The 15,368-nt window shown below is 28.1% G+C and overlaps 1 protein-coding gene across 10 annotated transcripts in view; it reads left to right on the plus strand.

Moving 5' to 3' along the window:
• The window catches only part of mtd (TLD domain-containing protein mustard), a 196,766-nt gene that overhangs the window by 146,285 nt on the left and 35,113 nt on the right, over positions 1-15,368 (plus strand). For 7 of the 10 annotated variants that reach the window (XM_085658385.1, XM_085658384.1, XM_085658381.1 and 4 more), the window contains 10 exons: positions 2,081-2,312; positions 4,695-4,852; positions 5,008-5,400; positions 5,522-5,728; positions 5,807-6,163; positions 6,247-6,404; positions 8,209-8,375; positions 10,564-10,726; positions 12,381-12,609; positions 14,638-14,724. In XM_085658385.1, coding sequence (XP_085514511.1) covers positions 2,081-2,312; positions 4,695-4,852; positions 5,008-5,400; positions 5,522-5,728; positions 5,807-6,163; positions 6,247-6,404; positions 8,209-8,375; positions 10,564-10,726; positions 12,381-12,609; positions 14,638-14,724 — 2,151 coding nt within the window. Of the gene's footprint in view, positions 1-2,080; positions 2,313-4,694; positions 4,853-5,007; positions 5,401-5,521; positions 5,729-5,806; positions 6,164-6,246; positions 6,405-7,237; positions 7,409-8,208; positions 8,376-10,563; positions 10,727-11,316; positions 11,444-11,958; positions 12,068-12,380; positions 12,610-14,637; positions 14,725-15,368 lie in introns of those variants that run through there. The other 3 variants (XM_035863735.2, XM_085658383.1, XM_035863751.2) reach the window with 3 other exon arrangements.

A 15,368-nucleotide genomic window follows, 5' to 3' on the forward strand; every position in this document is an offset into this window, starting at 1 on the left:
ATAATAATAATAATAAAAGAGGGTTCAAGAGATAAATTTATTTGAAGTAACAAATAAATAAACGGAATCATTTGCGGACAAGAAAATGTTTCGATCTCTTTTTTGTATTAATAAAATGAAAAAAAAAGGAGAAAAAAGAAAGAAAGAATAGAAAAAAAAGAAATGAAGAAGAAGAAGAAACTATTTTCTTCTTTCTTCGAGTAGTTTTAATATCGCCCATACGTTTTCAATTTTTGATCTTCATAGGTCTTCTTAGTTATTATTTCAGTAATTTTTAATTGTTCAAATTTTTACATGTATCAGTTTTATTTAATAGAATGTATCCGTTAGAATATATCTCAAGAATATATTGCTGTTACACACAAATCAAAGTGAACTCGACTTTTAAATATTTTTTTTCTTTTTTTTTTTTTTTTTAATTTTAGCAGTTTAGCAGTCACATAGAAGGAGGATGATCAATTCTTAACTTTTTATATTTAAAATAAATTAAATTTTAAATGTAAAATATTTAAATTTTATTTTAAATATTTTATATTTAAAATAAATTAAAATAAATATAAAAATTATTTTATATTTAAAATAAATTTCGTTGATAATAATGTCTAACGGCATTAAATGAGAAAAATTTTTATCGACGTTGAATATAATAAATAATGTACGATCTATGTAACTTTATCAACTTTTTATAATAATTTTTAATACTAATTCTAATATCAATTTTTAATTTTCTCTGCTTTCTTTTCTTTTTCCTTTTTTTTTATTGGAGTTAATCAATTTGATAAATGAATTGTTCATACGTCACTCGATATTTTGTTATACCTTCGCAACGCAACAATGTATTGTACAAACAAAGGACTCGGTTTAAAAAAACGTCAGTTATTAAAAAAAAAAAAAAAAAAAAGAAAAAAAGAAAAAAAAAGAGAGAGAGAGAAAAGAAAACATCGTTGTCGACAAACTTTTGACACAGAGATAGAAATATGTATGATGGATGATCGATGACCGAACTGAGATTAAATAGAAATATATGTGAATATCGTATATATTTTACGTGCAATAATAATAAAACCATAATTTTAATAATAATTAAAATTATAAATTTTGATAATAATTAAGGTCATAAATTTTAATCATAAATTAAAATCACTATGTTCGAGAACTATTATTGTAACGCTAAGACTACCAAACTGAAATTGTGTGAATCGACCTTTAAAGAGAGAACGAAGTAATTAACCAATAATGCATTATCGTCTCTCTATCTCTCTCTTTTTCTCTCTCTCTCTCTCTCTCTCTCTCTCTCTCTCTCTCTCTTTCTCTCTGGCGTTAAATCACGTTTAGTATATTAAAATATTGCAATAACGTAGTACGTGATTAGATAGATTGATACTTGCAATATATGAGCGTGTGGCCTTGTATACATATACATTGACTTGATATTATATGTAAGTATTAATATGACATATGAATAATATTTGTATGACATATGAAACACTGTATTCCAATGAAATATTGAAAATATGAAAGAATTAAATGTGATTATCAATCAGAGAAATTTTAGTTTCGAAAAAGTTATGGTTTTCTTTTTTCTTTTTTTTTTTTTTTTTTTTTTTTTTTTTACATCGATACAATTTTTTCCGTTTTTTTTTTTTTTTTTTTTTTTTCTTTTTGCAACCTATAATAATTGCTTTATCGGCTGTACATAATATGAAATTGATATCTCCGAACGAGACGATAAAAAAAAAAAAAAGATAATAAAAGCAAAAATACAAAAAACGAAAATATTTCTTAGTATAAATACAACATCACGTTGTTATGTCATAGATCAGGTATGTCGTCGTTATTTCGACGATCCTAATCATATTCAACACGATTATACATTGTATAGTTAATATTCCTCAAAGGAATTTATCTTTTGAACATATTCAGATATCTCTCTCTCTCTCTCTCTTTCTCTCTCTCTCTCTCTCTCTCTCTCTCTCTTTCTCTCTCTCTCTCTCTCTTTCTCTCTCTCTCTTTCTCTCTCCCTCTCTTTCTCTCTTTCTTTCTCTCTCTAATAAATGTTTTCTCTTTTTATTCGTTGCAGGTGGGCGACAGAGATACGCTTACGTCAGTGGCAGCCAGATTCGACACCACACCCTCCGAGCTGAGTAAACTCAACAGGCTCGGTAGTACCTTTATCTATCCAGGACAGCAATTATGGGTTCCAAACAAAGGAGAAGGCCGTGCTGGAGGCGGTACTACCACAACAGACGCACCCAGTCCAGATCCTCCACAGGATCACGACTCGCAGGACGATTTACCACCGGAAGAGAAAGGTACTCTTAACGATGAAATTTTTTCTTTTTTGTTTTTTTTTTTCTTTTCTTTTCTTTTCTTTTCTTTTTTTCTATCTGTTCTTTTTTCCTTTTTTTTTTTTATCCCTTTGAAACTTCACTTAGGACGGTTCAAATAAAATATTACGAATTCTTCTTTTTTTATCGAGTAATTTCAGATATCAATTTTCATTTTCTTTTTTTTTCTAGATTTTCGTTTTTTCTTTGTTATTTTTGTTTCTTTTCTTCAAACGTTATATACAAAGTAATCAAATGATCTGTTATGAATTAATCTTTTTTTCTTTTTTTATTTTTTTTCGAGAGTTTTTATAGATAGATGGTTTTTTTTTCTTGGAACATTACATAGAATGGTCCAAATAAAGTGTTACAAGTTTCATATTACGGATATAAATTTAGATCACAAAAAAGAATTTGTATTTGTTATTATTATTATTATTATTATTATTATTATTATTATTATTTATTTATTTATTTATTTATTTATTTTTTTTTTAATAATAAACTGGAAAACTAAAAGAAATTGCTCATATTAAATATTTTCAAATTCGATTAAAATATTAATACGCACTAGATTAAAAACTCTGATAAAGAACTTACGATCGATAATTAACATTTGATCTTAATATTTAAACAACGACGGACGTGTAATATGTGTATATGATAATTCGGTTTACGTTTTCTATCGACCAATTTAAATGCTTTATTGTCAATTATGATAATATGAAAAAGAAATTCTTTCTCCCTCCTTTCTCTCTCTCTCTCTCTTTCTCTCTCTCTCTCTCTCTCTCTCTCTCTCTCTCTCTCTCTCTCTCTCTCTCGATATGAATACTACGATATGAATAATGTAACAGGATTTTGCGTGATCTTCGTAAAGCCGAAGATAAAAATCTTTGGTTCAGTTGCCGAAACGTCAAGAAAGAATTGGAACTCGATGTTATCTTGTGTTAGAATACGAAGGTTTTCCATTGCATATTAATGTGTTACCATTACAATATATCTAGAACAAATAGTAGACGCAACCCTTTCTTATACGAAAGTTATATCTTTCGAAATCATATCAACAAAATAGCAAATTTTTCTTTTTCCTCTTTTTTTTTTTTCATTTCAACAAATGTTCCCATTTCGAAATGGTTATAATAAAAAAATTCAAAAAAAAAAAACAAAAAAGATTTTATTTATTCCATAAAAATTTTCCATTTTGTCTTTCTATATGTAACATCACGTTAAAAGGTCAAAGTCGAATGTAATTATTTATTCATATATTGATTCATATATTGATTCATATATTGATCGTTGATTTTTAGATTAAAGATATCCCGATATTTATTTAATTTTATTTATGAAATCTCATAGATTTCGTATGTCAAAGTTGAACGATATGAAATTCTTAAATTTTATATTTTATATTTTATATTTTATATTTTATATTTTACATTATTTTATTCTATTTTATTCTATTTTATTTTGAAATACCTTTGTTGCATTGACGTAGGCTGCGTTACGTCGATAGACATAAAAAAATAATCTTGCCGTACTCGGCAAGAAGCAGCAACATCTGCTTTCTAACATTACAAACCATCGTAATAATAAATGATCGATGCCACGACTCTGAACCATTTGTCACATGCAATATGTGTGTGTGTGTGTGTGTGTATATATATATATATATATATATACTCGATAGGTTCCAACAAAGAATCCATTATGATTAAAACAATTTTCACGATGAGATTCCATTGAAAATACTTTATGTAACCATCTCTTCATTTTATTTTTTGTTTGATGAATTAAAAAAAAAAAAAAAAAGAAAAAATAGAAAAGCAGAAAAAAGAAGTGAGAATCAATTAACAAATAGGTAATCAATTAACTGGACTGTTAAAATTAATTATTTTTAAATAACCATGAATTTTCATTATGTATCACACTATGAATCATAGATTTGTTACTTGATTAACGTATAATCAATCATTATGCATATTTACTCAACTACTACTATATATGATTGTATTACTTTAAATGCAAACTGTAAGCTGGTTCTATCTCCAGTAAATTTCATGATTATCCGAGACTGTTCAATCACGTTTCTACGTCCAGTGATAGATAGAGATAGGTCAATCATAAATAGTCAATAGTCAATATGTACGCATAACAATCATATTTTGTAGATACACACATATCGTGTATGCAATCAGAAGGCGCGAGTTTGGTATGATTTCTTAAAAATATGTATTTGTAACTGATAAATAAAGTTAATTTTAATTGCAATTACAAAAAGATATTTATTAAATCAAGAAAATATATTTGTTTTTCTTTTTTCTTTTTTATAAATTTTATACTTATGTAATTCTTTTTGTAATTTTGCAGAACTTCTAGATAATTTGCGACCTGTATCACCAAAGCCCGGCCACATTGAAAGAGTGAAGACTCCTCTTGGAAGCGGAAATGCTGTTATGGAAGATGATGAACAACCATTTAAAGAACGATTTTTGAAAATCAACGTACGTCATATTACAGACGGACAGGTAATTTATATTCTAATTGTTTTTTTTTTCATAAATTTTAAATATTCTGGATTGATAAGTATAACATTGAAATGATTTAAAATGAATAATGCGATAAAAAGATAATAAATATTAAGAAATTATATTAATTTATAATTTTTCTTATGTTCTTCTAGGGTGTGGTAGGTGGTGTATTATTGGTTACACCAAATGCAGTAATGTTTGATCCAAATGTCTCGGATCCTCTTGTCATTGAACATGGTGCTGAATCTTATGGAGTTATCGCTCCAATGGAATTTGTAGTTAATGCTGCGATATATTATGATATTGCTCATATGCGAGTAGGGCATACAAAATCTGGGAATCTAGACAAAAAGCCTGATATATATTATATGAAAAAACCTTCTCAAGGTGATAGTCAGAAATCTCAGTCACCAGGCAAAGATGAAACTTTTCCTGAATTGGCAGGTGACGATAATGAAAGTGTATGCAGTTGTGCGGAAAGAGAAGGCGATGCATTCCCAAAAGCTTTCGATAGAGAACTCGTAACACCTACCAATCTACAAAATGTATGTATATATAAAATGTATCAAATGTTTTAATATAGACATATAAATGTATTTTCCTCTTAATGAAATTAAAAAAAAAAAAAAAAAAGATATTTTATTTATAAAAAATTCTATTTACCAGGAGGATAATTTAGCCACAACCAAAGAGAAGGAAGAAAAAGAGAAAGATAGTACTGAAAAAGAACCATGTGTTGGTGGTGGTCAAGCAAGTAGAACATTAGAAGAACGTAGGAGATCGATGTTAGACCATCATTGGGCAGTTCCTAGTAAAGATCGAAGTACGTTTTCGGTTGACGACGAACAACAAGATTCTTTGAATTCTGATAAGGTAAAGATTATATTATTTTATTTCTGATGATGTATTTCATCTAAATACGTCAAAATAAATATCAATTATTTTTCACAGACAGAATCAGCAAAATCCAATGCCATTCCTGAAGATGAAGAAGGATCTCTAGTCAAATTATCGTGCCATGATTCTGGCATAGATATACGTGATCCTAACCCACCGCTTCCAATTGTTCAACCTATGCCATCTAAGAAAGTATATTCTGATGCAGACATTGTTTTATCTTCAGATTGGGTCCCACCAATAACAATAGCTCCAACTAATATCACAACTAGTTCATTAGATAGCGGTCCTAGCATCAATGGTAGAAAGAAAGCTAGTTCAGTATCATTTAGTTTAGATAGTAATAATGAAGAACCTGAAAAAGATGAAGAACATAAGGATGATGATAAACAAGAATCTAGAAGAAATAAGGTATCGTAAACAAATATAAATGATTATTGTGAATTTGTGAATATGATTCTTGATATTTTTTATACCTTTTATATTCTTTGAAGATGTTAAAACGTTTATCTTACCCGTTGTCATGGGTTGGGATGGAAGGACTCACAGGTGACCGAGAGGAAGAAAATAAATCCGTTTCTGATAGAGTTTCAAGCTTGCCAAATAGTGCTGATTCCCATCATTCATCTGTCTTCAGTAAAGTCTTCTCAAGGTGAACACATTTTCATGTTATATTTATCCTTTTCGAATTATTTTTTCCACTAGTCAGCGTCTTTTTAAAACTATTTTTGTAACATAATCTTCATAAATTTAATATATGCTTATGTTACTTATTACTGTACTCAGCTGTTCTAGGATTGTGTAAAATTCAAACAGATATATACAGCATATGTTTTATACAGGATTGATAAATTGGAACGCTGAAATCTGTCTTGTATGTTAAAATTTTTATTTACAATCACGTGTGATTGCTTCTTCGCAAATTTTTAGAAGGCATAGAATATACTTGAGGTTATTCGTTGAACATTAAAACAATATATAAAAAAATATATTCGACGCATTTTATAATTTAAATTATATTACGATATAATAAGCAACGAGCAAGTTGCGTTTTGTACAAATGTACAGTGTGAATATCCTCAGGTATTGTAAAATAGAACTACCAGTAGCTACTTTTATGCATAGAGAGTGGCTTCCTGCATTTCTAACAAGCACAAGGTTATGAAAATATATTTTATATAAAAAGAAAAAGCAAAAGAGAAAAAATAAAAGAGAAATGAAGAAATACACAAATCTGAAGATACTCGAAGGAAAAGTTCTCAGAGCAGTTGCAATACTAACAACCTTTAATTGTGATAACAAAATGCTACTAACATTTAGAAACTGAATATTCTTAAAAAAATTATTTCTTATTTTTGAAACGGAATTTACATAATTTTACTTAATTTTTCTAATATGAATGATCAGTTTCAATATTGTTTGTTCGAAGCTTTTCTATGATTTCTAACATAACTAACAAAAAATATGTAATGGTGGTGGTAAAAGCTCGCCGATCAACCTGGTGAGTGACTTTAGCTCGGGCCTCTTTGCTAAAACTCCCAGCGAAGAGAGTGGTGGGGGCGGTAGAGCTGGAGGAACTCCTCCGCTTATCGCCTCCTCTCTCTCCCAGGACTCCAGCAATGCCCAATTTTCACCAGGTCCAGGAGGCCTAATTGGGTGAGTTTGACCCTGATCGTCAACCTGCATTATTATATAAAATATACATTTGGTCCTTGGTATTTGTCTGTCAAAATGTGTGATCTCCTTATTTATTTTACCTTTTGGTATTTATTACTCTAATTGTATTATATTTTATTTTGTATATTCGAGTGGAATGTTATTATGATTATGTATGGTATTTTGTATGGTCTTGAAAATTTTTTTTAAATATTTTTAAACAATAATTGTTATATTTATTGTAAAAGAAATTTTCTTTTTTTCTTTTTTTTTTTTTTTCTTTTTTTTCCCCCCCAATATTCCTTTATATATGTTTTATATGTATATGTCTATATATTATGCTTATCATATCATACACTTCTTTAATTTTCACCTTTGTATCTTTAAACTTTTATCTTTCTGGGGTTAAGGGTCCCCCAGATGGTTCCTGCTTTCAGGTAAATGTTACATCTCTCCAGAACTTTATCAGTTTATCGAATACTACAGTTTGCTATATTAAAGCTTAACAAAACTGCTTACAATCAAATACAATACATTATTAATCTACACAGCATATATAGTATCTTGAAATAGCCACAAAATTAGTTTGCAGCATACGCTGGACATACAAATTCTGCATTGGATGTATCTCCTACTCAATGTCAATGTTGTCGACTTATATTAATCAAAATAATTTTAGCATTACGAGGATTTCGTTCGAATGTTATTATAAAATGAAAGGGACATTCGTTGATTTTATACTCGTAATGTCGATGAACACATTTTTATGAATGTAGTTTCATTCTTGATTCATTTTTCAGGCGTTCTTCCGTGGGTACTTTCATCAGACAACAACCTCTAACATCCTCAGGTAGTAGCAGCGTTGATAGTAATCGTGGAAGTAAAACTTTAACGCAAACACCACGACTGGATTATCGCAGTATGGTTTCCGTTGAGGATATGCCAGGATTGTTCGTCAGTTTTGACAGTAAGTATCGTTATGATTAAAATGATGTATTAGTCTGGAAGTTATACATTCTTATCGGAAAGAATAACGATACTAGTCTTAACACATTACAATAAGATAGACTTTCCTTCTCTGACGAACTTTTTTCATTTACGCGATTCCATTACTAGTTGGGCTAATTTTCGTAAGAACTTTGATATAAGAAAAAAACACATACATTTAACGGTAAGAATGGTAAACGGGAACTACGTGTTTCGCACTGCACTCGCTCGTATATGCTAGACGGCTTTTTAGATAATGTTACGTTGCTAATGTATTAGTGTCCCTTTGCATAAACATTGGGCGCTTTTGGATACAAATAAATATCAAAATTGATACGTGCGATTTTAAATCGAAAATATAATAATCTTTTTGTCTTAACATAATGTAAATAAATAGTAACCAAATGCGCTTATTTCATTCTATATTCAAGTAGTTTACGTATTCTATATTTTTGAAGTACGTTTTAAATTATAGTTTTGAAATATGCTCATTTGTCATGTTGGAGTCTATATTAAGTGCGTTACAATTTTATATCCTTCTCCTTTTAATTTAAAAGGGTTATGAGACTGTTATTTATTATATTCATATTATAAAATTTAATAATATAGAACAAAATCATAATATGATTATATGGATAATACAAAAAAAAAATAATAGTTATTTCGTAATATAATTACAATAACAAATTTCATAGCTAACAATAAATGGTATTTTTAAACAAACTATTTTTGTAAATTTCTCATTGTATAAAATGCTTTTTCATTACATAAAATATTAGAAATGCCAAATTTTCTTTCTTCGATAAGAAACATGATTATCTATTGAGAATCTTGAAACCCTTTGTGCCATCTTATGTGTTTAAGACGATTATGAATTGTTCATTGTATGATCACATAATTGTTATAACAATGTAGTGTTCTTCTAACTTTTCCTATATTTATCTTTTAGAAGATTACTTTTTTATACATTGTTCATATTGATAGTAATATGCATGAATGTATACAGATAGGGAACTTTTCATTAGCACGACGGGTTTCATCATTCATTAGCAACAAATTCATACTAATGCAGTAATGTTACATGTTTTTGTTGTCCCTCTAGTCCAAGCACCTAATTTTCCTGAACTTGAAGGCCTCGGTAGGTTCATACTGTATTAGCTTGCTCTGTCCCTATACTTGTGTTATGACCATCCATTTATTTTCTTTTTTTTTTTTTGTCCTTTTTCTTTAACATTATATTTCAGCTTAATTCTGAATCCTTATTTTCTCCTTATATTACCATGCGAAAGATTCTTTTGTTTGCTAAGTTTTAATAACCAACATTATAAATATTTATATTTTTTTACTTTCTTCGATTTGCTGCCTACAGGTGCACACTATATTCAAGAATATATAGGATCACTTACTTTACACTATAATTTATTATCGGTGTTGTTTAAATTGTTCTTCTATGCGTGATAATATATTTCTCAATTTTCTATTTCAACTCTTTTGATTATCTTGATTTAACTATTGCCCTTTGTATGATATCTTTTTTATATTAAATAATATAAAATTAAAATCACAGTACGTAATGAATTTTTTCTTAAATTTTTTATGATGTTAGTTTGCGTGTAATAATTGTCATTTTATTGAACCACTTATTACGTACATTTATCACTGGCTGAACGAAATTGAATTTCAAATATCATATATTATTATTGATGTTAAATACAATATTTATACATATTTTGTGCATGAATTTTTTATTATAAATACGATAAAATTTGATTGTAAAATGCTTCTCTTTTTTTCTTTTTTCTTTTTTTTTTTTTTTTTTTTTTTTATTCAAAAAATATTTAAGTAATTATAAAATTGTCAAATGTTTTTAGTGTGGTATTTCTTATGCAGGTATTCAGCTTAATACTGAGAGGACCAGTTGAAATTAATCAGTTTTATTCAATTACGCAGTGTTCATTTTTCTTATAGCTATTTTAAGATAAGACATTAACTTTTTTATTGTACAGAAGAGTGAGGACCTTCCGTGTATATACAAATTCAAAATAACATTAATTTTTTAATTTTAACATTTGAGAGGATTCATTGTAAAATGAAAGTACAATGTTATATCTAAGATAATTATTTACTTTAATATATTACAATGAAATATTTTTCTTCCAATTACACAGAACTGATACCACGACCAGCACGATCTTGTGAAGATCCTCCATTGTATCTGAGACTACGGACTGGTAGACCCAAAGATAAAAAAATACCACGATCTACGCCTATTATGAGTTATGGGAAAAAGAAACTGCGTCCTGAATATTGGTTCAGCGTTCCACGTAATAGGTATGTAACTCTTCTATTGTATAATCTTTGTAATCTATCTAACATATACGTATTATGATAAAATGTATTAATATATGATGTATGTATTATGATAAAATGTATTATGATAAAAAATATAAACCATGAATGACAATTATAGAATGATGACAAAAAGAAATTCAAAATTATTCTATAATTTTTAATACAACATTGAAACAAACAATGAATTAAAATAAGACAATTAAAAAAAAAAACACTCATCAAATTAAAGAATGTTTAATAATTAAAATAGAGGAATAAAAAAGAAATAACTCAAAATTATTCTATAATTTTTAATACGGTGATGGAACAAACAATTAATTGAAGTAAGACGATTAAGAACACACGTATCGGATTAAAAAACGTTTAATAATTAAATTCACTAGAGATAAAAAGAAGATATGTTAAATAAATTCAAGTGTGTCACTTATTGCGCCATTGATTCGAACATATTACGCATATGCGAGAAACAAGTATAAATACTTACGTAGAACAACCTTCGAAAGTGCATGTGCACGTTTTCTATCGGCAAGTTGATCATGTGACTTTAGCGATGCTCCAATAAGCCGTTAGTTACTCGCAGAGTAAAGTAACGCAAACGTTTGCAAGTTTTCCAGAAGTTTCTCTCTCTGTTCCGTGATCAGTTGACGTTACTATTATAACAGAACAAATATAAAATAAGTGACAATATACTCTTCGGTAAAATATTAATGATAACCAAATAGAAATCGTTTAGATTGGTAGCGGCCTCTATATGTGTTGTAGAAGATCATATTCGATACTCGCTCGGTAATCGAAATGAAATGAAAAGAAATCAAATGTTAAAGAACTTTATTTTTTTTTTTGACAATTTAGAGGTTAAGTTGGTCACGTGACAATATAAGATTGAGAAGGGCACGATTTTAATATATAGTTATATTAATATACTTATCGGGTAATTGTTATTGTCACTAGTTTAGTAATCTTAATAATTTTTATTTAATTCTATTTTCGATCATTTTAAATAAGGAATTGTAAAAGAAATTTCGACTCTTGCTTCATATTTTTTTTTCTTTGTTTTTTTTTTCTTTTTTCGTTTTACGCACTACATTTTGTTCGTATCTACAATGCGACAAGAAACGCTTGCGTAAATCGTTTGGAATTTTAATACGCAAAACAAGAGTATATATATATATATATATATATATATACATATATATATATATATAAAATAGAATTCAAAATGAGTTGGATGTTGAGTACCATAGGCGGATACGTCGATGCGATTTATAATAATCATGTAAAAGATAAAGTTAGAAGAACGATGCCTTTTATTTACAACAGGTAATTTTATATTAAAATAATTGATGATTTTTATATATAAAATTCACATAATCGATAATTCAATGATACCAAGTCCAAGTATCAATTAGACTATGATCTATCTAATTACTCGAAGATATAAAAAAAACATTCGTATGTATAAATAAATTTTAAATTATTAAAATTCGTATGATTGACTTAGCTTATAATATAATATTATTAAAAGGATCAATTTGTCGATACAATTAAACTCATTAATTTATATTAAGACATATTTTATCGTCCGTGTAATTAAGATATATATGTATATCATTTGTATTTTCTTTCTTCGTAGGGTCGATGATCTTTATAGGTTTATTCACGCGTGGGTTCCTAACCTTTACGGTGAACTCGATGAAAATTATTGGAGGGAACGTGGATATATTCTATCTGACACCGACACAGATTTATCGCCAGAATTGACACCACAGGAATCTGGCGAAAGTGGAGAATCAACTGAGGAGGGAAAGGCACGCAATCAAGATGGCGATGAGATATCAGAATTAACGAGAGAATCCTGGGAGGTGAGTCTTTTTATTCTTATAAATTATTATTATTATATATATATTCTTTTTTCTTTTAATAACTTAATTTTCCTATCGTAAATTTTATTTATTTATTTTTTTTGTCATTTCTCGAATAAATTCAATCAAATATATGATAAAGAAAAAATAAAGAAAATTTTAGCAGGATCATTCGTATGATTCACTTTGTATATCATATATATATATATATATATATATATATATATATAGATATATATATGATATATAAATTTTCGAAAAAATTATGCTGGATATTGTTACGCGGTACGCAACGTTACAAAGTTTATCATCTTCGCGAATAATAAATATTCGTTAATTGTTATTTTTAATATTTTTATCATATTTCAATATATCTCGAATTAATTCAAAATGAAATTATCTGTCTATCTATCTATATATACATGTATATTAGAACATAAGTTTATATTCTTTGTTAAATACTTTAATATATCGAATGAACGAAAAGCATTCTCTCGAAAAGAAATCGTATCTCTGATCGATTATAACGTTCAACGACTTCAAGTGATTGCTCGTTGACGATATGTATCGCCATAAATATGTAGATTGTTTTTCACACTTATTATTATTATTCTTATCCTTATTCTTATGTGCCGGTATTCATTATAATTTAAATTTCTCTTTTATTCAGTCATATTTTTATTTTTTATCGAAAAAAAAAAGGAAAAAAAAAAAAGAAAGAAAGAAAGAAAGAAAAGCTTTTTTTTTTTAAATACATAGATTGTATCATAATCGTCGATGTAATATTTCGAGATCTTTAGCTTTTGTATTATTATTTTAAATCCATTCGAAGATAATTAAAGAAGAGGTTAGTTGTTTCGATCTTACGATCGTCGCATCGATAACGAATGGTTTTGATCTTATCAATAATATTTCGCGAATGAAATTATTAAAAATGACAAGCTTGATCGATTCACGATTGCATGGATTATCGATTTCTCAAAATCTCTTTACTCTTAAGAAAAAATTTTATTGACATTGATTGAGTCATTGGGCATTAGAGGATCAATGAAGATAAAAGATAAAACGTGGGAATTTGTAGAAAAAAAGGAGAACAAAATGAAAACAAATAAAAATAAAAAGAAATGATCAGACATTTCCATGAGATTTTTAAATTTGTAAAATTTTTCCTATACGTTCTTTTATTGGTTCACAAATAAATTCGCAAAATTCCCGTTATATAATTTTCTTGAACATAGTAATCCTCTTTTCATGACGTCTTTTAATTCGATCACAACATGTGTTGAGTCATCTGTCGTAAATACAGATAATATATAATGTACACGTGTAGTATCCCATCCGTGCAACCCGGTCACACGTGGGATCTTTAAATAATTTTAAAAGTATTGTTGTGTTTTCTACGTCCTTGAAGAAGAATGTAAAAGAATACTCGTGTTGTCTTTAGAGAGAAAAAAAAGAATCCGAGACGTATCATTATTAACTTACTACAGATAAAGAACATGTATTTCTCTTCCTCTCTCCCTCTCTCTTTCTCTCTTTCTCTCTCTTTATATAGTTCGAAACGATTTTCTACGATTTCCTTTTTCACTTTTCTACGAAATAATACATTACATTTTTCTAAATATATTTTTGAATTATTTCGAAGATCGGATTTGCTTCTTTCCCATCTTTTGAAAGAATAACTTACTTAACTTGATAACGTCGATAAAGTCAACTTCTGAATGATCAACGATAGGTTTGAAAGCGTTAAATAGTTGAGTAATATAATTTTTCATTTAAATTCGAGAAAAAAAACCTAATTTATTGATGCGATGATCGATCGTGTTTACGTTATTAACTCGATTTAAAATTTGATCGTTTAAAAAAAGATTGAAAACAATAATAATAATAATAATAATAATAATAATAATAATAATAATAATAATAATAATAATAATAATAATAATAATTAAAAAAGAACGAAAAAAGAGAAAAAATGGTTTCGAAAGAGATTTGTTGATAAAAATGGCCGATTGTATTGGCTAACAGCTGATCAAGGCCCCCTACGTAAAGCTGTACACCATCCTGAAGACATCGAGCACTTCGGCTGATTCCGAACAGGCCCAGGACCCGGAGGTATCGATACCACCCCAATCCCCCAAAGTCCACCATTTTTGATGTTTCATAGTCGATCTGCACCCTTGATTATGCTCGATTTTATCTGTTCGACTTACGCACCCTGTATATATTAAGATATATATAGCACGTTTCATATTCTCTTTAGGCAGCACCGCACTACTACTATTACTACTATTACTACTACTATTTTATTGCTCGAAGATATTTTTTAACCTATAAACTGCTGTTACTTCCTATTCTCGTTCGAAGAAACAAATCGATTATAAATTAATATATCAATTGAATATCTCCTTTATTGGAAGCAATATAATAATAATATATAACAATATAATATATATATAATATATATTTATATTAATATTATAAGTATATATATATATATATATATATATATATATATATATATACGTGTGTCTGTGTGCGTGTGTGCGTGTGCGCGTATATATTTTTTTTACTTCTAACAAAAAATATATTCAAGAAACTCTTAATTTTTAATCAACTTTATTCTCTCTTTCTCTCTTTTTCTCCCTGTCTTTATCTACGTAGTCTTTTTACCACGTGATACGTGTCACATGAGACTCGCGCGTCTTTCAAACATTTCGGCAGTTAATAGGTTAAATCTCGTGTTCGCTTGAACATGT

Source organism: Vespa mandarinia, chromosome 7, assembly GCF_050613455.1.
Source record: "Vespa mandarinia isolate Hongniang chromosome 7, ASM5061345v1, whole genome shotgun sequence".
Classification (NCBI taxonomy): Eukaryota; Metazoa; Arthropoda; class Insecta; order Hymenoptera; family Vespidae; genus Vespa; species Vespa mandarinia.